Source organism: Struthio camelus, chromosome 11 (genome assembly GCF_040807025.1).
Source record: "Struthio camelus isolate bStrCam1 chromosome 11, bStrCam1.hap1, whole genome shotgun sequence".
In the NCBI taxonomy this organism is placed as follows: domain Eukaryota; kingdom Metazoa; phylum Chordata; class Aves; order Struthioniformes; family Struthionidae; genus Struthio; species Struthio camelus.
In genome coordinates, this window is record NC_090952.1 from 12,891,557 (window position 1) to 12,915,784 (window position 24,228).

A 24,228-nucleotide genomic window follows, 5' to 3' on the forward strand; every position below is an offset into this window, starting at 1 on the left:
AAAGGAAATGTAGATTTCCAGTCTGCAGCTTCACAGGTTTTGTGTAATGTATGTTGGAAGAAGCTCACGATTTTAAATTAAGAACAGAGCTGTGTAGCAAGGTCTGTAATTAAACGTGCGCCAAGGTTGAAGAGCACCAGGTACTCAGCAGAGCATTGCCAGTAAAACTTTGCTTGTTACAGCAGGATACCTTATGTCGTTTTTTTAGAACCTGCTGACTGGGAAATGTAGCTGTCATGCCAGCCAAACGTTTTTATACAGGGTGCATCCTCTGGTGTCGACAGCCCACTGGAGCCTTCACTTCCTTGGGAGCAATTGGATTTCAGACAGATTCACTCCTTTAATTTGGTGCTTAAGAGCATTTTTGCAAAACATAGACTGTTTTCCAAACAAACACTCCACTTCCTAGTATCAGCAGCCCCTCTTCCAACAAGTTTAGTCCTTCTCCTGCACTTTGAATCTTGTCTTTGGGGGAAAGGAGGATCATAGTTTTTAAAACTGGAAGAGACTCTTGGATCGTTTATTTGGGTCTCCTGTGTGACAACAGAATGGTGCTGAACTCTGAGGTTTTTGCAGTGCTTGCAAGCACTTGCCAAGGTCAGCAGAAAAGTTCAAGTTCACAAGGCATTTTCTTGTTGTTTAAATACACATTGACTTTAGTGGAACTACTCATGCTTCAAGTTATATAAGCATGTAAGTGTTCTGCTGGGTAAAAGCTTTAATGGTGCGATTCTTATTTCTTTCATTTTTCTGGGAGGTCATTCACCGAACAACAGAAAAATTGCCAGGTACCATGAAGAAAGATCAAATAAGAATCAATTCTAAAAATAATTAACACTGGGTAAGCTCGAAATCATTAGGTGATTTATGTTGTATTTTTTTTAACCGTGTATTGACAGGAGTAAATTTACTGGTTGGAACAGAGAATGGGTTGTGGCTGCTGGACAGAAGTGGGCAAGGAAGAGTTTATTCTCTAATTACAAGGAGACGATTCCAGCAAATGGATGTTCTGGAAGGACTCAATGTGCTAATTACTATATCAGGTTAGTTCAGTGTGTAAAAAGTATCTGACCTGCATGGGGTTGGAAGCAATTAAAAAGAAGAATTAGGTTATAAACTAGGTTGAGGAATTTGCTCTAACAGGACAGTTATTCCTGTTAATAGGAAAACAATCTTGAATTTTCAACATTTACATTCTCATTACAGATTCAGATGAGCTTTGGGATATTTCATTACCTGGTTAATGTGTAAAATAGTTTGTGGGAGGTATAATATGTGTCATATCCTTAAAATGAACTGGTTCCTAGCAAGTAATAGTTTGTCAGTTTGTGTTTGTTTACTTGTTCCTGTGATGGGTGAGCATCGATTTAGATGCAATTCCATTAAAATATCATTAAATAACCTCATTCTGTGGTCAACAAGATGCATAAACAATAATACGAGGGTAATTTGTGCTGTGAATAGCATCAAATGGAGTAGCGTCTTCAACCTCTACTGACAAAGAGCTTGGACTCTACCTTGCTAAGGCACTGAGGCCCTTATTTGCCCATGGATGAGGGTGGCCTCTAAGGATACTTAGTACATAACAAGGTCAGAGATGTCGATCCAGCAGTGCGTTGCTGCTACTTGCCTACAGTCCAGACTCACTGTGGAAGATGTTGGTGAGAGCTGTTTGTCCCTTACTGCTGGTTTCAGTTGTTCGTGTGACATGGTCCTTCTCTTTAGACTACCTAGTGATCCTAGACTGCTGTTGACTCTACATCTTTATGAACTAAAGCAATAGAAAGGCTGACTGAGATAAAAGATGACAAAGTAATTCTCACCCTGCAAGGCGTCCAGAAGAAAATAGCTACCTGTAATGAAGGTTGTCAGTTAATTAGAATCAGAAGAATCACTTATTCAGAATGGCCATTGTAGGCAATATCTATATTCCTACCTCCCCATCAGAGAGCAAATGCCAGATAATCTGATTATCTCTGATAATACATGCATCTATAGAGACCTATTCTTTAGCCTGAGGAAAGAATTTTAATCGGGTATGAAACTCTTGCATTGACGCTTCAGTCGCGTATGCCAAATGCCATAGGATTGTTCATATTCCAATTCCCACTTGAGTGCCATCATCACACAAGGCTGCTTTCTTTTGTGCTGCTGGTCTCTTTTCTCACCTTAATGAGGCACAAAGGCCCTCTGTATTCAAGGTCACAAATCTCAGGCTTTTGTGAGCGCGGGAGAGTTTGTGCTTCAGTGAGCTAGATCATGACATCTGTCTTTTCCTGCAAATCCCAGGGAAGAAGAATAAGTTAAGAGTGTATTACTTATCATGGCTGAGAAACAAAATTTTGCGCAATGATCCGGAGGTGGAGAAGCGGCAAGGCTGGGTGTCTGTGGGCGACCTAGAAGGCTGCGTACACTACAAAGTTGGTAAGGTCTTTTTGGTTTGTCCTTAGAGTTCTGCATAATCATCCTTTGATTAAGCACCCTCATCTCACAACACGAGCATTTTTTCTTTGAGCTTTATTTCAGAATTGCACTGGGCATAATGTCTCTGACTGTTGCCCAATCGCCTTGTTTTACATGGCAGATGCTTTTCTCCCTCTAATTCTAGATAGCCTCTCTCCTTGCAGCCGTTACCAAATGGCGTTACAGCTATTTCCTGCGCAGGCTGGAGAAGGGAGTGACGGCCGTGGTCTGTTGCGCAGTCAGTGGTTTAGAAGTTCTGTAGTTACTTAAGGCCTCCATTAGACTGAGGTTCTCCACGTGCATGGTATTCAGCTTCTCTCCTGACCCTGAGTAACTGCTAGTTAGACTAGTAAAATTGGACTAGTAAAGTGCTAGTAAATCTTATCTGTAGGATGTCCATAGGTAGGTCAGATTGGATGTTCTACTGCTTATCCCTGTATCTGTATTATAAAACAGCTGAGTATACCTCTTTTTTTTTTTTTTTTTTTTTTTTTTTTTAAAACTCATACACTGCAATTGGTACCGTAGTAGTTGAAGTACCATCTGGATTTTGTTTGACTTTCAGGCAGTCCATTCTTGCAGATGAACAGCAGTATTGTGATAGTTTCTATCATTTACCTGTGTTGAGGGGGTGTGATGTATAGCTCAAGTTTCACTTTATTAAAAGACAGTATACAAAAGTGGCATTTTTCAAAGCCAAATAGAGAAAAGAGATAGGGGAGTGCAGGAGATGGGAAGAGGGGGTGAGCTCTCCTAAATGCTTTGCTTGACCTTTCTTTGCTTTTAGATCTCATGGCTTTGAAAGTAGCACAGGTTAAATCCAAGAGAGTGAAACAGATGTATTGTAACTTTCTTCGTAATTATGGCTAAGCACCATGTATTCCACTTCCCTTGCTTATTGTTGGGTTTGGTGTGTTTAAAAAAAAATCCTAAAATTAGGCAGACGTTTACTAGGAGCTTTTGTGTGTACATGTGAGAGTTGTGAATCCATTAACTGATTTGAATAAAGGTTTTGTCGACGCTCTTTGAGGCAGGCATACCCTTACCAAGCAACCCTTTCACACGTTCTGTTGGAATAGCAATCTCCTGTTGTGATCAAAATGTGATTGCATTTGCTGAGCTTGCAGAGAAGCTCTTTAGCTTTGCAAAGGACTTTCCCTATAAAATTGACAGTTTGGTTACTCTTTTTTTTTTTTTTTTTAATGCAAATAAGGCTTCCATGGAAAAAAATGGCCTGCAAGTCCATCTTATTGCTTTGACAAAACAGCAGCTATTATTTTCTTGATGGTGCATCTTCTCATATCTTGCCCTTTGTTTTTACAGCCCTTTTTCCAGGTAGAAGAAGAAAAGAATGTATTGTTTTGTGTGTGTTTTTGGTTTTTTCCTCTCCCCTTTCTCAGCCTATGTTAAATTTTTCTGATCAATGTCCATCCTTATCCACTCTTTATGGGCCTCTGCTATATGTCTGGGAAGAAAGAAACGCTCCTGTTGTAAGTGGCAAGGGCTGACCTAGCCCGCCTCCCACAGAAAACATACCTTAACTCAGTTGTATAACACCTGCATCTTTTCAAACTCCCTACCAAGCAGATACTGGATGTAAAATGAGGGGAGACTGCATCAGGATGCAGTGCCTTAGCATTCTGTTTCCAAAGCAAATGCTTGCCTCTGGCAGAATTAAAACAAAATGTACAAAGAAGCCTTAATTTTCAATACAAAATTTTGCGTTTGTTCTCGATGCCCAGCATGAGCCTAATCAACTTGGAGAAACTGCTCATCTCTTAAATGCTTACCCATCTCAAAAACATGAGAGTGCTTTGCCCACACTAGCACATGGAGATTTAACCCCACACAAGAGCAGTAAAATGAAAATTCAGCCTGCAGAGTATAACAGAGTCGTTCAGCAAACCACTATTCCTCCAAGAGTAGCTTAGAAGATACTGTAGTATATGCACAATGAGCAACGTTGGTGTGGGTTCACATTTAAATTGAAGTAGCTTGGCCTTCCTGCAGGGCTCAAGCTTTTTTTCCTGGCAAGGCTTTGTTACAAGAAAAATACATACACATGCTGCACACACAAATATATAAAAGTGATATATAAATTTTGCTAACCGTTGTCTGGGTTTACTGACAGCAATTGAACTACAGGTTTGCACTCAAGGTAATTTCACTGGTGATATTAAACATTGACATCCAGAATCCAGTAGTCTCCCTTGCTGGATAGTTTCTTCCTCTACAAACAGTCCTGTAAAGTTATTCCAAGTGATTTTGATTTAAGTTTTCATCTGATACCTAAGAAATTGTTGTTCTTGTATTACAGTAAAATATGAGCGAATTAAATTCCTTGTAATTGCTTTGAAAAACTCAGTGGAGGTTTATGCTTGGGCTCCAAAGCCTTATCACAAATTCATGGCTTTTAAGGTAAGTGAAACTTCATTTTCATTCAGATGTACTGCTGTCCCTCGCTATTTTATCATCTACTCTTTGCTTTTGCTTTTTGTTGCTTTGCATAACATTTATTTCTAGTTAAAGATAAAATGAATACTCTTTAAAAGAGAACGTAGCTCATTTGACGTGCATTGGAGATAACAGGCATAAAACTGTCACACTCATGTTTCTGTTAGATGTGAACAACTTGTTTCAGCGCAGTGCCAAAATGTATGTTTGAATTCGCAAAGTTGATGCTGGTTTCCCTCAAAAAAGGGAGTAATTTAACATGAATGGCACTTAGCTTAGTTTTTGCCTCGTCCATTTCTAGAATCTGGATTTTTTTTCAAAACACAAGTGAATTATCCAGCTGTCTTTGAAGCTCAAGGGATGATGGATACTTGCTTGCTCCTTTAATGTAACATACTACTGTAACAAAAATAGCTGCCCAGCTTTTGAGAGCTGAAAATTCTTGAGAAAGATCATATATGTTGATCTGGAAACCAACAGCTTTATTGTGTTACACAGTGTCTGATTTTTCTTTTTCCAGTCCTTTACGTCACTTCATCACAAACCACTGTCAGTTGACCTGACAGTTGAAAATGGGCAAAGACTAAAAGTGATCTATGGCTCACTAGTAGGCTTTCATGCTATTGATGTGGATTCTGGATCGGTGTATGACCTGTACCTTCCAACACACGTAAGATATTCCAAAAAAAATAAGTAAACGTATCTGTTTGTTGGGCTGTATGTCGATGACGTTTGGATAAAGTGCTGTGTTATATTTCAAAACACAGGGTAGGAGAATAATTTTTTTTTTATGACAGCTAGTAGAAAACTACTTTTCACATATTTTTATAACAATGAACTCTGTTAAAAATCTTTCTTTTCTCATGTTCAGAATATCAATTTTGTAATTTGTCAGAAAGCCTGTTGTATGGACAATACTATTTTTAATTGATTTATCCTGGAAATTTAGGATGAATTTAAAGTGTTAAAAGTCGCAATAATATCTGCATGAATTTAGGTGACTTCTACAATCTACCAGTGTGCTTTTGAATGTAACAAGCTGATTAAGATATCACTGAACTGAGCTGAAACTTGGCCCAGGTTACAAAGACTTTTGCAATATTTTAAAGTTTTGATATACTACAGAAATGTTACCTTTGCCCTAATGAGTACCTGTAGCTAGAGAAGCCAGGTGTAAGCTGAGCTCGAATATAAATAATGTTCCATCAAAATATTTGCATCACAGTCTTATATATTGGCATGTGTATACATGTGCTCCCCTGAATAATCCCAGTTTATTCACCCTGGAGCACAGTTGCGTTTGTTTTACAAGATTAGAGATCCAAGCTCAGCGTGCAACATGTGATTTGCCTTTCAGTCATGACTTCACAGAATCCCAACTTCCAGACTAAATAAATTTGCTGCTCTTATTGCTCAGTTGCCCACGAAACCAGGCCTGAAATTCAAAAGAATTTTTATACTTTTGTTAGGACTTTCTCATTAGATTTTCAAGCAGAAGTTGGCATGATGATGTTCATCTTGGGTTGATTTGTACATACTGCACTGTGTACCTGTTTGCTGGAATGACGGTGACCGCTGTAAACCTCTTTAAACCCAGCTAACAACAAAGCAATTCCTCGGCAGATGTGAACAGCAGGCATGGGGCTGCCCCGGGTGAAATTAGTGCTCTGGTTTTAACCTTTTTGTTTGGTTGGTTTTTAGCTGCAGATAGTTCCTTTCAAATTTGTGGGCTCTAAAAGCCAGAGAAATGTGGGGAGTTAGGTTCAAAACGCTGATGGGTGCCCATTGCTCCAGTCGGGCAGGAGGCTCCCTGCAGGGGGACGTCTGTGCTCACGTGAAAACCTCCCTGAAGTCAGCAGCGCTCTGTCCTGGCGGAGGGGTTAGCTAATCTGGGTGCCATTGCCTCACCGGATCCCAAGGCAACGTGACCCAAAGGGAATTCTGAAGAAATCTGATCCCGGATCGGCGCGTTGCAGCCTGTGCCTTGAGGCACTCATTTTTATTTCTTTGTTTGTAATCTGCTCTCAGTCCCGTGTTTTCCAACCAAATGAAAACCCACGCCTCCTTAGCAAGCCACTTGATCACCCGTGCTGTCCTGAAAAGTGACCGCCTTCAAATGCTGTCAAAACCGTCTTTCTAATAGCTACAATGTTTGAGGATGGTTAAGCTCATAAACTTCTTTTAATTAAAAAATAACTTTTTTAGATATTCAGAACAATGTGTCGAATCGCTTGCTAAAAGCTATTTTTTTAAGAAACTTTGTATTTCTGTTGTTAAATTGTATATTTAATCCGACAATTAGTCGCATTGTTAACCATGCAGCTGTTGAAAATTGACATCACTTTATAACTCTAACCATGATGCCTGCGTGCCATCCCTGGAAGTTGGTTGCTAAGCAAGGTGAATAATGACTTGTCAAAAAGATCATTAACATAATTGCCCAAGATGTGAAAGGCAAAGGAAAAAGTGAACCTTCTTAGCGCTTTCAGTTTTTCAGCAGGCTCCAGATGTAATTATGTACATGATGAGAGATACTCCCCAGGTGAATGCCCTGAATATGTGGGGCACCTTTAAGAGGACCATGACTCCTTTTGTGTGCTTTTCCACCAAAAGTTAGCATGTACTAAAAATACATTCTCCCTTAAGAGTCTTAGACCTGAAATAAATCTGCTGCTACAGTGGCTGTATCTTTTTTGGCATCTTGTTACTTTCAAGAGCATCAGATAGACTGGATAATTCTCTCAAGGAGCTTTGTAGTGGCAACAGACCAGACTTTAACAGGCTGACTTTAGATACTTTTGCTTTCTGGTACCCTCTTTTCCTCGTTCCCCACCTCTTTCTCCATCTCTTACCTGCTTCGATCGCTCATGCGAGTACCAAGGCAACGCATTAAAATTGCTCTGCGACTCTGGATACCTGTTCTAGTGTTACGGATAGTTGTTGCGGAGGCACGGAGTCAAGTGGTTGGCCAGAGTGTATTCAGTTTGGCAAGTACAGCTTCAGTGCTTCTTTACTGTTCGTTGTGCCGTTACGGCATGCGTAAGTGTATGTGCTTGAAGAAAAAAGATCTGTGTGTTGCTGGCTTGTGAAAATGATGTAGAAACTCCAGTTGTGTGCTTCCTATAGAAATATTAATTGCAGTGGTTTAATTTCCTATGTAATTAACATCCTGGTTTGAGTAGTGCTTTGAAAAAGGAAATGCTTTGTTACTGATTTTTAAGGCTATCCTCTTTTTCTTTCAAAAATATTTTCATAACCTCCCACCTTTGTAGTTGTATACGTGGTTTTTTTTTTTTTTTTTCCACTTGGGACGTGTCTTGGCTTCTGGGAGAGATTCTAGTGCTCTGAACAGCTGTTAAAATAACTTGTGTGAATGAAATGCACTATTCCTGTGGCATGCAGAAAATGTATGCTGAACAACATTTAAAGGCCTCTATTATTAGTGAATAATATAGATGGGAGGGAGGGGCATAGTAGAGTGGCTTGTGTTTGAAAGGTCCAGGTAACTTTTTAGCTTGCTGTTAAGTACTGTTAAGCTTACAGGTTTTAGCTTGTGAGTGGGGTTAAAGAAATATCGTGGAAAGTGAAAGCACTGATTTTCTGGAATGTGGAAGCTTGTGTCCCTGCTCCATCATCTTCTGAAATAATTTGGAATTCAAATTCTATTCACCTTCCTTCTGTCTCTTTATATAATGCTCGTGTTTCATGAATGAGTCAGTAAATCTTACTGTTTCTCAGTGGCTCTTTGTCTTCTGGAACCCAAGTAATACTGGTAAATATAAAGTGAAATATTGAACGTTGACTTATTTGCAAACCTTCTGTAACATCTGAAGGGGGGAGGAGGGGGGAAAAGCCCAGGTCTAGCCCATTTTTTGCTAGCTAGCAAAATATACAGCCTTTCTGAAAACACTTCTTTCACTTTCCATGAGCTGTGAGCAGTTATTTTTATTGCTGTGCCAAGCCTAGTTAGATTGATATAGTCACTAAAATTGCAGTCCATTTTCCGATATAAATCTTAGTAAAATATGATTCCAGATCCAGGGGACTATTCGCCCACATGCCATTATCATCCTCCCGAATACCAGTGGAATGGAACTTTTACTTACCTACGAAGATGAAGGCATCTACATTGATATTTATGGGCATTTCACAAAGGAAACTGTTTTACAGTGGGGAGAAATGCCAGCATCTGTAGGTATGTATGAAAAATAGCACTTTATTAAGTGTAAGATTCTGCTATATGAAACTTGACTTCTTTATTAGGTTTGTATCCATCTGAAAGTTGTTGTGTGGCACACTAAGCAACTTCAGAGCCAAGCAAATGTCTAACGAGTAAACAGAGTAAATGTCTAAAGAGTAAACACAGAGTTAACAGTGTTAAGACAGCCAATGACTGCAAAAGGGTCTTCACATTTGTACCATAGAATTTATATTCATATCACACTGTCACACATCATGCGTTTAGTATCCAGCCAAACTTCACTGAGGATGCAGCCTACCACCAGTTTTTACTTATGCCATTTAAATGAATTGCAGAGAGAAAAAGGTGCCCTTGTTTCCTACTTGGATTGTTCATAGCCCATAGCATTTTAAGTAGACGTTCACAACTTTAGAAGGCTCCGTCAGTGAAGAGGTCTATAACCACTGCCAAATGGCCCCTTAATTGTACCGCTTTGAATTCAGAGTGCCGCTGGTCCAGAGTATTTGTGATAGGCTCTTGGTCTCTCCATGCTTTTGGTTGGCTTTGAAGGAAGGAGATTCCGATTGTACTGTAGCGAGGACAGCCGTTTGCTTCACCTTCCCTAGAGGGCTTCCAGCCAACAGTGTGGGGGAAAAACAAGAACATCCCAGGTAGATTTTTGTTTTTAGAATTTGGTGCCTTTAATTTCTATTTTGGCTTGCTCCTATTCATCTGCATCTTAAAGCATACAAACAAAAAAAAAAAGCCTATGATATTCCGATTGTGCAAAAGCATATTATTAGCATGGGAGAAACTGGAGACCACAGTGAAGAATCAGGCATGTTCACCTTTTTCTTTCCACTTCCAGGAAACTAGGTAACTTCCAGGGAAACTCTGTTAAAATCAGTAGACTAACACGAGAGTAAATACCAGGTCCATCATTCCTCGAGGACTGTCTACAGTACTGAGGGCAAATGGCTCACCTCTGGAATGTGGATTCCTACAAGGCAACTTAGTTTTTTGGCACTGTCAGAATAAAGTTGAGCATCAAAACTGCTTCAGTTTTAAGAATCAGTTCACTTTTGTTAAGTTTGTAAGCTAGCTATCTAGTTTTTCTTTTCCTCCAATAAATAAACTAATCTCTGCTTTTCAGCTCATATCCAGAGCTGCAAAGCATAATTAAAATATATCAAGTCAGTTTTCCATTTTTCATATTCGAATATTAAATGGCCTTTGATGTGTTGAAATTTTACATCCCCTCTGAATTAATGTTAGAAGCACCATAAGAAATAATGATCAAAGAGCAATTACCCAGCAAGGTCAGGAAAAGAAAAGTTCTAATGAGAAGTATTGAGCGTAATTGGAAGCTACATTGAAAAATGTTATCTGAAGGAGGCAGAAGCTTTCAGGAATCATGCCATTATGGGAAGTACCTTCCTTATGCTTTAGGAAAAGTAGCAAGCTTACTTAACATGAAGATCTTTTATTTTTTTAATTTTTTTTAAGTAATGTCTTACCCACCTTATGGTGTGTATATATGAGATGTGATTTTCGTTAAGTATTTAAAGTCTTTTGTTTTCCCACACACGCTTCCAATTTGCATTCCCTTTTCCTGCCTTGGGAAGTAACAGAATTTTAAAGCTGCATTTATAATTACTGTCCTGCCCAAAACTAACCCTAATCTCATGTTTGATAATTTTTGAAGCATGGATATTATTTGTAAGTATTACAGAGTTTTCCAGTTGTATTATTCTTACTATCTGCTATGCCGTAAAGAGTGTCTCGTATTAGAGGCACTGCAGTGTGCTGCAAAGACGGATGTTAAAAAAAATGGCTCTGTTAGATCCTGCTTTAGAAAGGGGGATATGGCAAGAAGGGTCGCTTAGATTTATGTCTCCTATTTGGAAATTAGCAGTTTGTGACACTGGGCACTGGTTGCCCTCAGAGCTTCTTCACTTAATCTAGAGTTTGCAGGAATGCCTCAGAAGTCGACCAAAGAGAACTTAAGTCTTTTTTTCTATGTTGCTGAAAGAACTGAATCATCAAACCCTGAGAAGTGTGGGGCAGGCTTGTAAAGCATTCCTGTGGCCTGGAATTCACACTGCCTTAACTTCAGTAAAATTTTTCTTGTACATATCCAGCTAGCACTGAAGTGAATAAAGCTTCACCAGTTTGGACCAACTGAGTATGTGATCCTCTATGCCAGTTAATTACTCTCATTTGAAACATCCTTCTGTACACATCTGGCTAGGCATGACGTTCTCAATTTCACAAGGTTGATTACATCTTAATAGCAGGAATGCCATTTGGACGTTCTCTTTCCTCATGCTCACCCAGACATTCCTCCTGTTCTTTGGCATACGATATATGACAATCATTTGCATGGAAAAATGACCTGATCATTTTTGTTTCTGTATTTTAGAGCAGTGGAATAAATAGGAACAGGATGGAAACAACACTTCTGAGGATAGTATCCTATCTGCTGAATTTTACAGTGTAGAAATTAGGAGTCCAGCCTGTGCTAGCTGTTGAACTTTTCTCTCTGGCCAGTCTAGAAAAATGGGCACCACCAGCTAGGAAGTCATTCCATGCTGAGACAGGTAGCTAAGACAAGCGTAGTGAAGCATCCTGCTCAGGTGGCAAAGGTTAGGAGCACTGAGTGAACAGCTAGCTCTTTATAGAACATCCCCCATATGTCCTCTGGAAGGAAAAGTGTCTGTTCCGCTGTCTCTCTCTCTTTTTTTTATACTTCTGTAGATTCCACAGCTGAAGAGAGGCAGTCTCCAAACAGTCCCTCTCAGTTGTCCTTTGAAATATTCCGGTACGTTAACTTGAAAGCTCTTGCATTGCTGCTGCTGCTGCAGTGCTTTTGGTATCTCAGAACTAGATTTCTTTGGAACAGAAACTGTCAACCACAGCACATTTCAGAGAGGTCTTCTGATAGAGTACAAGAGTTACTTCACTTCGATTGAATCTCATTTTAGCTAAGAACATATTGACCCAGCCCACCACTCAAAACTCATTTCAAATTTTAAACAAAGAGCTCTGTTAACTATTTTTTTAGTAGTTATTTCCCACCAGTTCTTGTTCATTTTCTTGCTCCTTTGAAATTCTTGGCTCCAGATAAAAACACCAACTATTATGAGAGAGGTTTGACTAACCATGTTATTTGCATGGTCAAACTTAGGGGGAACTTGCAAGTTTCACATGATAGCTTGGAATCTCCAGACTTTGGCAGGTCTGACAACAGTCCGCATGAGCTTTTATTTCAAAATTTTGACCGTGTGTTTCAGGGATAAAAGGGTGAGGTGTTAGCCTTGGGGTTCTAGCTAGCCATCCTTTGCTCAGTTCTTACTTTCTTTAAATAATTTTTTTGAATTAAAACTTGTGTAGTTGGTGAGAATATCTTGAGTGACAATGGAAAAAAAAAGAATAGTTGTATTGTAATTGATGGATTTAGGACAGGGACACTAAATATAGCTGCCTCTCATAGTCTTTAAGTTGGGACCTCTGTGACCGATCCGTTAATAAGAAATTGGAGTGAGGAAGCTCAAATCCAGTGGGAAATTAAAATTGTAGAGCTACTCTATCTCTGTTTAATCTAGAAGATATTTCACATATGTAGGGCTAAATACAAATAGAGCTATAATGTTTTCTTTCTATAAAACAAGATTAAAAAAGGATTTAGGAAACATCAAGTTAATAAGATTTGAGAGCGCTTTTGCCCTTACATGTGAGTAATGAATTATTTGCAGTATATCTTCTTGGAGGGTTGGCACAAAACTGGATATCCTTTGTAGCGTTCAGGTTGCAAGCAAAAAGGATATTATGTGGAGAAGCAAGATAGCGTTACCAAAAGCTGGTTGTATTACTGTATCAGAGCTCTATTAACATACTTTAGCAGTTATTGAAATAATTGTTGTCCAGCTTGGCACAGAAAATGCCTGCTCATATCCAAATGATTCTTATTGTTCAGATCTCCTGTGCAGTTTTTCACCAGTAACCAACAAAAAGCGTGCAAACAAGAAGCCTCTCTCACGTTTCAGGACTGGGTTATTAGTTATGCTAAAATGGTTATAGATGAGTGAGCAACAACTGGGAGCAGAGAAGCTTTGAAACATAGATGCAGAGAAATGCATACATTTGAAAAAAATTAAAAGATTCATAGTTGTACGTTTATTTATTCCTAGTTTTATTTCGGTGGTTGGGGAACTGTATGTTACCCCTGTTAGCCCTTTGTCCAGCGTAATCTAACAAAAACATACAGGAGGAAAAATTGGCCTCCTTTGGCCAATTTCTTAATTTGCCCCACTTATGACTTCACTCAGCCTTACTTTATTTTTTCTTGATTTTTAACTCCCTAGCCTCTTTCATTTAGCAAAAGCTCTCCACAGCTGTGGCTGGGATGAAAAAAGTGTCCTCTTCTATCCAAATAATGTAAATAATAGCAGTAAAACTATTCTAATTAACAGCATCGCACAAGAGAAGTTGCTGACTCCTTCCTCAGTTAGTGACCCCCTTCCCAAAATTGCCTAACCTTTGGGGCACGAAATGTTGAAGTATGGGAAGTACACAGAAGTACATGTAAGTAGCTATCAGTCCCTAGTCAGTGGTCAGCAGCATCTTTAGTGAGCTTCCAGCTCCTCTGCCTCCTTACATGGAGCTGGGTTTGAGTGGGAACGAGATTTGCTACATCTCAGAACACTGAAGGTACGTATCTCGGAGTTATTTTCATTCCCAACCCTCAATACACACATTTTCCTTTCATTTACCTAAAAAAATAGGTATGGTTTTCCCAAAGACTGGGAAACCAATAAAAGTCTTTATTTCAGAGACTTGTTTGAGGGGCCAAAGAAGGATTCCATAGAAAAGTATGTTCAGTTGTAAGATCTATATGGTCTCTAAGAGCTGATACCTTTTATGAGTGAAGAAGGCACGTCTTCACTCATAAAAGTTCTTGTAAGGTTCATGCCCAGCTGCACACTTGCCAAAAGCAAGTTTCTCAAAGGTGTATACAGAAGCAAAATTCAGTAGGTTTTCCGTGTTGAATTATGAATATGCAGGTATTGACTCGCTCCAAAAGGAAATTCCGTAAAGTAGTGTATGCTCTCTTTTCTGCTGTAAAAAGAAGTTTGATATCATGACTCCATGCATGCAAAAGCTGGTCAGAATCTTTTAATTCATGTTCAGTTTGTTCATTTCAAACTTCGATGTCTATCTGGAATCAGTTGTGTGGGAAAGTTTTGGAGTCTCCATCACAAGAGGTCTTTAAGGTCAGGTTAGGAAAACAACTGTCAGAAGTGATACTGGTAGCTCTGTTGTGGCACAGAGATGTGGCTGGAAGAGAAGCTATGTTAAAGTCCTTTCCTGCCCTATTTCTATAATGATAATCAGAAAAGCCTGATTTTATGGTATTTTTTTAAAAGCTGATTCTGCTTTCATGCAAAGGTAAATCAGGACTAACTGCTTAGGGCGGTAAACCAAATTCAGTACATGAGATCAGAAGTGAGGTCTTTGAAGGGAAAGAGTTTACAAAAGAAAAGGAAGCTTAAGACTGGAAGTGAAATTGTAGCAAGGCACGGGTTCTGGTGATATCAAGTGCACTTGTCTCATTCAGACTGAGTATACTACTACTGTGAGGCTGTGAGATCATTAGCTTGTGTCAGGGACAATTTATAGAAGTTACTGGATCCCATATGGCTCAGTAATTTCTTTCACCTTTTCTAACTCTCTCAACCATTTCTCCTTGAAGCAGTCACTTCTCTGAAAGTGGAATCTCCTCAGCTTAATATTAATATGCTCTGTTAGCAGGAAACACCAAATGGGTGCTCTTGCCCATTTTAGAGTGTACTTAATGCTTTCATGATATTAAGAGACTGATTTTGATCTCACTTCACCATACTGACTTTAACCATGGTGCAGATGCTTTGATGTCTAGGGAGTAATGCTCGTGTAAATGGTGTAGCGAGAACCATGCGCAACTCATGCTCGTGCACAACTGTAGGTCTTTTAAGATATGCTGTGATGTGGGTGATGCAGGGGAGTCTCAGGTACCTCTGGATGCCCTTGCTCCAGAATTTTAAGCAACACTGGCACATTAGTCCGGGTTATACAGGCTGTATATGCCTGCTCCGCTGCGCTACTATCCAAAGGACCAGAGTGGCTATCTATGTCTAGGGCTGCAGGAAACGAGTGCAATGCTGCATTGTGTAATACAAACACCCCTAAATGTTGCCAGTTGGAAGCACGGGATGTTTTAATTTAAGGCTGGTGGAGGTGGAAAGTTGATCCAAAATAACTATTCCTAAATTGTTCATGGTAGAGGAGCTTTTGTTCCAGAATAAGAAGTCTTTAATCTGAATATCTAATCTGCTTTTAATTAATTCCATATAGTGCACTTGTATTCCAGAATAAATACTCTCACATGGGAAGATAATCAAGAATTAGTACTGAACTTTGAATTCACAGCCTGCTGTCTTCCAAATTAATTTCCTTGTACTGATAAATCCTTACAGCTGGACAACTCCACAAACAATAGAATGGGGCCTTTTTTTGGCATGTAATCTCTTAATTCTCACAATTTGAGAAATAACTTTTTGACTTTGCTATAGGAATGAGGTTTTGGGCTACTTGTACTTTGACTGAAATGTGCTATTGTCAGTTGACAAGTTCTCAGGTATATTGGCCTGCCAGCAGAACATAAGTTGCTGGACTTGGTACGTCATATGTTATTGCATTCCCATTGTACACTGCTTTGGAGATCAAGTCTCATCTGAACACGGCAGTAGCGGCTTGCCCAGTCATCCAAGGCTGTTTATCCTGGATGACCTCGAGGTTGCAAGAGAGCCTGATTAAGCTGTTACTGAGAGCTGCAAGGATACTATCAAATTGAAATCTGTCAAAGAGCTGATGCAGACAGGGATGTTGTCAACTTGAGTGCAGATTTCACATAGTGGGAAAGATAAGAGAGTTATGAGTGGATTAAGTCTTTGTTGCTTTAGGACCTATTTGACCTATACTAAGCAGCATAGCCATAGAATGTTTTCATACTATTGTTTACATATACACACCTAAACACATCTCTCTCTTTCCCACCTCCCAGTATCCGAGTGTACCTGTGTGTCTGTTGTGTTTAAAAGTTTGAAAAGGCTAAATGCTACAAAAAAAAAAGGGGGGGGGGGCAAATGTCTGAGTATCTTTATCTTCTTCACTTAGTGTGTGGTCTGGGCCTGCTTTAGTAGATGCTAACTGCATGTTGCATGGGTGCTACCTTGGTGCTCGTCATGATATTGCTGGAGTGATTCAGAAAACTTCATGACTATCTTGCTCACAGCCAACAGTGGTAATGATCTGTTGTACAGCCTAGGAACTGAAGTATAAAGAAAGGATTAAAAAAAATCTATTGATTTCAGGTGTTTGATTTCAGAAAACCCCGTTCTCTTCTCCCACTTAATCCTCAGTTCCTCTCTGCTATTTTCTTTTCAAATGGGAAGTTTTCTTCCTCTTTCTGCATGACTGGGATGCTGGCAGTAGGATACTGGGAATACAGAAGAAAGAATTTTCTTGCTTTCAGGTCTAGTAGTAGGCAAGTCTTCAGCATACACAAAGAACAACTGAAAGAAAAGTCTACCAAATAGATATGGTCGAAATTAATAGAATTTGGGGGAACTAAAATCTCCATATCGTAGCTAGAACAGACATGTTTCTGAGGACACAATATAAATGCACATATTTGTTCTGACGATAATTATAAAGCAAGGATTTCAAATTTATATTAAGCCAAACAACCACTTAAAGGAATATAAAGTCACTCAGGCATATTCCCTATATCTGCTGTCCTTCAAAAGTGGAATTGCAGGCTTTTGCTTTGTGTATCAGTGTGAAGTGAAAACTTAAATCTTTAGAGAAAATGTAAATAATAAGGAACAGACATTGCTCACATTAACAATGGGGGACAGGCAGGCACTGTCCACTGAAGCTAAAAACTAGTCAAATGCATGTATTTCCTCTGTATCATTTTGGAGTATCAGAATTCTCAAACTAATGAAATAACAGTTTATAGTTGAGCAAGAACCATTTCTGAGCATTGACTATCTAGAGCAAAAATAATGTGTTCTCACCTTGGGAGCCAATACATAGGTTAATTTCAGGGTTTTCAGAGGGCTGACTTTCCTTGAAACTGCCTAATTTGAAATCTGTGGTGTTAAATCCTTCATCATTAAGCCGATTCCTCAACTAATTGCCAGATTTGAAGGGAATAACATAGAACGCTTCCATTAGTGCTGGAGTACCTTCTTTGGATGTGTGTAATATCTCTAAAAAGAAATGATAGGAAGGCAGTAGCTAACGAGACCAAGTTAATCATGCTGTAGTCTGACTCAAAAGTATTTAGGTATCAGACTAACCTAAACCTGGCAGCAAATCCATACTCCAACTTAACCTAAACCTGGCAGCAAATCCATACTCCAACTTCCTCATGGGAGGGTACAGATAAGACAAGAGTCAAGGTAAAATGGGCACAAGTTGCAGCAAGGGAAATTCTAATTAGTTAATAAGAAGACATTTTAACTATGAAGGTAGTGATGCATTGCAGCAGGGGCCTAGAGAGGTGGTGAAATCGCCATCCTTGGAGACGGTCGTAACATGACCGGACAAGGTCCTGAGCAACCTTCTCTAATGTGGCCCTGCTTTGAGAGGGAATAAGATGCCCTTCAGAGGTCTCTTCCAAACTTCTGCGATTCTAAAATACACAATGTTAGCATACTTAAGATATGTGTAGAGTCCGAAATAAGAAGAGAGAAACTGAAATTCAGTTAGTTTCCAAAACTTTATGTGTATATTTAAAATATAAATCATTTAGAATATATTGTTATCAGATTTATACTGACATCAATTCAGAAAACTTCACTGAGGTTAAGGGAGATGCTTCAGGTATGTCTTGACGTAAATGAGACAAGAATCTGTCTTTCAGCTGTTAAATAGCTACAGCACAGAAAGCTACTTTATGGAACTCATTTTTCATATCCATCATATACATACGCTGAAATTCTGAATATCCAAAAGAAAGGTTCTAAGCTCTTTAGTGAACTAAAGAGGAAGAAAAGGTGTTTTAGTGTGGAGCGAATGAATCTTGCTTTGGTTACGCTGAACTTTGTGCTCTTTGCCTTCAGTCCTCTACAGTGGAGTTAAAACAAAGGGCAGCAGTACAAGAACAACGAGGTCATTAAAAATACTTAGAAATAGAATGATAAAGTTTAGAAATCCGGACCAAAAGTGCCTTTCAGACTCAAAAACGCTCAAAAGGGAACCCGAAGCAAAGCAGATGTTAGTGTTGCTAAATCCCAGCAACTGTAGAACAGCCAGAGTAACTCCATAGGTCAGGCTGCTCGTCATGCTAGCACTTGCAGGGAGAAAATGCCACAACTCCAGCTTTAGATCATGTTTGCATGGTCTCTTTTTTCAAGCTTTGTATTGGAGGCTAAGAGTTAGCCCTTTAAAATGTATCAGCAAATGTGTTGTGTGTGATTCTCTTCAGTGAAACAGGCTTTGAATTCCCAATGCATATTGGACTTCCACAAATGACTGGTTGCATCTGCATTCTAATTTACTAATAATAACGGGCAAATACACTGGTGGCATTGTTTAACTTATCAAATCCTTTTTTTTTTTTTTTCTTTAGCTTACCTTCAGTCAAATCAGGTCATGGGCTGGGGAGAGAAAGCAATTGAACTACGTTCTGTGGAAACAGGAAATCTGGAAGGAGTATTTATGCACAAGAAAGCACAGAAGCTAAAATTTCTGTGTGAAAGAAATGACAAGGTACGGACATCACTACAGTGCGGTGATTTAGCAAAAATGAGTAATAGTTGACGAAGAAACTAAGACCATTTAATTTTTTTAACTTTGTGTTTACATTGCCTATTTCTTACCTTAGTATAAGTTTTCCATCCAAAGCAAATGTAGTCACTGACCCCCACAAACCGCTCACTGTAAATATCCTGCACTTTGACAGAGTCCTTGTGCAGCCAGCTCTTTTATGACTCCTGTTGCACCTAGCCTTCCCAGATTTCACATGAGCTGGCCAGACTCCAGCTCAGCAAGTGTACTGGAGAGGGATTATTATAACGCCTGTTATATAACGTTTGTATTATAACGTCTGTATTATTATAACGCCTAACTACAAAACTCTCTCTCCTGCACTACTGAAATTACATGTGATTCAGAGCAGCTATCAAGAAAAAAAACACTCTAATAGTTGAGATATCACAAGCACTGGAGTACAGATAATCAAGTATGATTTTTTGCATATGGCATGGCAGCGCTTGATAAATGTTTATTGATAACCTGTTTAGTCCCACTGTTATATTCAGAAAACTGGGCCCCAAAACTGTTTAGATTAGTTAATTTTGTTTTAAATGTGCTCTTATGTCTTTCCAAATAGGAAAAAGGAACATACCAAAAATATATCATACTTGTAGCACAAGGCACTGTTTTGCTTTTAAAAACTTTCTTATGGAATTAAAATTGAATTGGAATGTATACATCATTGTATTTGGGACAGCATTGCTCTCTCAGATTTCCTATATGGGTAAAAGTATTCTCATAAATGTAAACTGACAGCTTGTCTTTTTTTTTTTTTTCTTTTCAAGGTGTTCTTTGCATCTGTACAGTCAGGAGGCAGCAGTCAAATTTACTTTATGACTCTCGGTCAAAATGTACTATTCAACTGGTAAATCGCATCAAAATGAAGGATGCTTTGACATTCCCTCTAGATAGCAGTGTAAAACGCTTGGAGGATATACACACAAATTTGCACTTTTTACCTACAAGAATCCTGACATTATGAACTTATCAAAATTCATATTCTTTCAGTTTGGAAAGAATTCCATTTTCCTGTCAAATTATTGCAAACATGTTTAGTTCTATTTTCTAAAATATGTTGCGAACGAAGACTGTATTCACAGTGTTAGCAAAGAACAACTGTAATGAAGAATGTAGTCAGTATAACAAACTCCTGTACTATGAAAAGTGTACTTTTTTTTTCTTTTTTTACAGATAGTGTAATACAGTTAGCCTGAACTGAAGACTTTTTTGGATGGCAACATCTGTACATAGACATAAAACATACAAACATATTAGGTGACAAACTGGAATCTACTTATTTTTAATTTGAATTGGTTTGCTTTACATTTTAACAAAATTGTTACTGTTTCACCAAAACACATTTCTCCAAGACTTCTAATCAATGGAAGAGCAACTGGTCTTTAAGGGGCCTAATGCAGATTTGGACACCAAGGGATTCTATCTTGTCCTAGGGTAAAATAGGTGCATTTCATGACAGAGTTGTAAAAGCAGCTACTCTAGATGTGTGCCCCACGTGGTAGATTTTATAACATACAGGGGACAGTCTTCATGTTTCTCTCAGGGCGGGATGTCTCAGCCTTTAGACACAGTTACTGTAGAATGTATTTGTAAAAATAGTTTAAATAGTAGTCTGTCAGAATCATTTATGCATAAATGCATTATGGACCTAAACCTTTAAATTTTTACTCAAACAAGTGACCCGTACTCATATGAGATGATTTAAAGGCACTACCCTTGTGCACAAGGGCACAGGATCAGGCACCTTTTTTTCCCCCCTTCTTGCTCTTTAAGCATCAAGTCTTCATGTATTTTTGTGTGTAAATATAATCTTTCCAAAATGGATGTCAAGATTAACAAATGTATTAATATAGTTATGAAAATATCCAAAGAGTTGATCTATTATAAATAGAAAATATGAATAATTTCAGGTGCTTTCTATGCTAATTACGCCTAAACAAAGCTGCATCCACCAGTGGTATTGGTGCCAGTGTTTCTGCCATAAAACTGTTCTCAGGGGCTTGTAACTTGGCCATAAAACTATATACATGTTCTGGGATTAAATTGTAGGGTTTAATGCAATCATCATTTAGCTGATTTTTGGATGTGCTTTGAAAAAATAAAGCATCAAATACAAAGTAATACAAAAGAGCTCATTCCAGACATGATACAGTATGGAAGACGATGTATGCAAAGGTGAAATCATTAGCTATAGTGTTTGAAAATGGTTATTTTTTACTTGAAATATGTGATACTGAAAGGTGCAGGGAAAGTGTATTGGAATATCTGGTTGTCTACCTCAAGGATGATGATTCAAAATTAACTAAGAAGGGGTGAAATTAAGTTGTTAGAACTGGTAGCTGTTTTGTACAGTATGTCAAGTTAAGTTAGCGTTAATACATGTGTTGTGACTGACAGGTGCTCAGATTGCAACCATCAGCTCCAGAACTGGTATTCTTGTATATAACTTCAGCAGAGAAGTCAAGGGATGAATCAAACTGGGGACTAATCACCATTTTCACTCCCAGTGGTGGCACCTCCACTGCTGCAGGGCAGACTGGAGATGCCTACACTGATGCAATGTTCTTTGGCTACATGGAGGACTGCACTTTCCAAAGTTATTAACCTAGCACTTTTCATGAGCACTAGTTTATCTACAAATGTGGGGTGTTTTTAATGAAGTATTTTCCTCTTAAATGTTTTAACTTACAAAAAATACAAGCCTAAGGACATGCTAAAAAAATACGTGCAGTTGCACTCTCAAAGTGGATTATAATGCATGCAAGCAATCAGTTTGTGCACAGACTTAAAATCTGAATAGTACACCTATGCCCAGGAAAAGCTGCATCAAATCAGTAGGTCTCTATTTATTTGTAGTAGTGTTCCTGCCTGTTGCCCGTAGGCTGGGGCAAATAAGCCAAACAGAAACATTTTTGCCTGGCCTAGATTCCCATGCTGCTGAATGTAGGGCTTGTTTTGTTCACCTTTCACCAAAAAAAAACCCCTTCAACAGAAACAAAGGTGAAAGTTACAAATACAAACAAAACATAATTTGCTAACAAACAGAAATACAGTTTATTAGCTTTTGACTTAAAAATTCTAAGAGACTGTGAAGAAAGGACAGCTTTCATTTTGTATCCAATGGGTGTACAAGACTTGTTTTCAAAACTGTTCTTGCTACAAACAATCAGTGATCCAGGCTGCCATATAGTATTTTTAAAGGTGTGCTCGTCATAGCAGCCTCTGCATTACATGGGAGGCATGTGAATTTTTTCTCCTCTCATTTTGGGGTCAACAGGTAGGAGGCAGATTTTTCCAGATGCTAGGCACCAGTTCAGAAGAATTAGCAGAGGACAGGGGAACTTGGAACAGCCTATGCCAAGAGACTAAAGACGCAAATGTAATTAAACTTATATATACACATACATACACACAGTATTGTAATAAAAAAATGTGACAGTAAATTGAAACTGTAAAACTATTTAGCTCCACACTAGGAAAAAAAATGAGTCTGAAGTTTGAGGGAGGGAATGTGCATTTTTGCATTAATTTAATCTCTCGTTCCGTTCCCGTAAGTTTTTTTCCAGCTATGATTCAACGTAGTGAGTTAGATTCTTTTTTGTGTGTAAAGCTGTTGGAGCCGTTCAGGCTACATCCACGTATAAATATGGAAACAATCAGGCCCTTAGAGGTAAATGCTTTAAAGGATTTAGAAGTGGGATTCCTAGTAATAACAATAATTGGGTGCAACAAGAAGAAGGTGTGCGTAAACCTTTCAAGAGAAAAATCAGAATGGCTGAAGATGAGAAGGAGCTCGGAGACGTTGAGAACAGTAATTGGAGTGAGTGGAAATGGCTGAAGAGGAGGGAGAATCTGAAGAAAGTAAAATAGGAGTAGCCAAAGAGGGAGAAGTGGATGTCTGGAACAGTATCTTGTTATAGGAGGGAAAAAAAGAAGGTTAAGAGATGTTAAGGAGAGGAAAGTAACCAAAGAGACAGAAAGGTATCTGGAATAACTGATGGTATGAACGCTGAATGGGAGTTCTGAATAACTGTTACATGCTCAAAGCAAAAGTTTAAATGCTGGAGGAAAAAAAGAATTCCAGAGACCCAAATGTTTAATGCCATAAATCTAACTATGCAAAATGTGCATCAAATTTGTAATCTCATTTTGTGAGGAGTTTCCCTAGCTGTATTCTTTCGCTAACTTTTAAAAGCAAGGAGTGAACGGCTGAAATGGGTGGGTTTTGTTGTGAAGTCACTTTGATGTGAATCAACGTTAGCGGAGAAGATCAGAATATTAAGGATCTCTGTCAACATTCCACTGATATATGCAGTATCCTAATGACCGGTGGTGCTCCTAATATTATATTTGCCCAGACAAGTCTGTGCTGGTATAACATCAATATAGTATTGTACGTGACTGCTTTCTTTTAGGAATGAACTCCATTCTGCAGCCTAAACCTTGACATGTGACTTTAAAAACTGGGAACAATGCAAGCTATGTACTGTGCATCATGTATGTGGGTTTTTTTATTGTTCCCTAATGTTCAGATTGTACATTTGAAACAGTAATAAAAAATAATCTGAAAACCAGAACTAACATTTTGCTTGTAAAGTTCTGTTGTATTGGTATAAGCCTAGTGTAAAAAATCGTAGCAAGTTTTGTTTTAAAATCAAGTCAGTATACCCAGGGGACTGTCTGGCTCATTCTGTCTCTATCTGCCTATAGACATGAAATGAACGTTTCCTTGCAATGGATAAAGATGTTGAGGTGGTGACAGAGTGAGAGTTCAGACTACACAGAATGCTAGCAAGGATGACAGCTGGCACTGTATTGCATGCTACTAATGAGCTTTACAAGTGAGTTTCTGTGCTTCTGCCTCTCTTTACACAAATATCAAGTAGGATCGGGGGCAATGGAACTAGAGTGAAATGACAGTTGGCAGACATTGACACTACAAGAACTGGCTTTTATGCATGTTTATCAGTCTGAATGCTAATTTATCCCTTTCACTTTTTCTCAGATGTGCTCACTCAGTTGTCTTTGCAGAATATAAAGTATTGCTATACCTAATAAGGCATGATAGCACATTGTAACTGTAGCATTTAAGAGTGGAAATTAGGGAATTAAGCATTTATGTCAGTGTTGAAGTTGGAAAGAGCGAGGGCATGAGGCAGGATTTCTATCATTTTTTTTACAACGAAAATGAGTGTCCTCCCTCATGATTTTATCTATCTTTTCCAACCTAGCAGAGCATGTAAGTTTCC

At 38.7% G+C, this 24,228-nt stretch overlaps 1 protein-coding gene across 3 annotated transcripts in view; it reads left to right on the forward strand.

The window, feature by feature from the left end:
- NRK (Nik related kinase) overlaps positions 1-23,556 on the forward strand; it is a 109,653-nt gene extending 86,097 nt beyond the window's left edge. For all 3 annotated transcript variants that reach the window (XM_068956746.1, XM_068956745.1, XM_068956747.1), the window contains 7 exons: positions 900-1,043; positions 2,290-2,424; positions 4,781-4,881; positions 5,438-5,587; positions 8,953-9,112; positions 18,777-18,916; positions 19,747-23,556. In XM_068956746.1, coding sequence (XP_068812847.1) covers positions 900-1,043; positions 2,290-2,424; positions 4,781-4,881; positions 5,438-5,587; positions 8,953-9,112; positions 18,777-18,916; positions 19,747-19,830 — 914 coding nt within the window. In that variant the 3' untranslated portion in view covers positions 19,831-23,556. The remainder of the gene's footprint in view (positions 1-899; positions 1,044-2,289; positions 2,425-4,780; positions 4,882-5,437; positions 5,588-8,952; positions 9,113-18,776; positions 18,917-19,746) is intronic.
- The last annotated feature ends 672 nt before the right edge of the window (positions 23,557-24,228 follow it).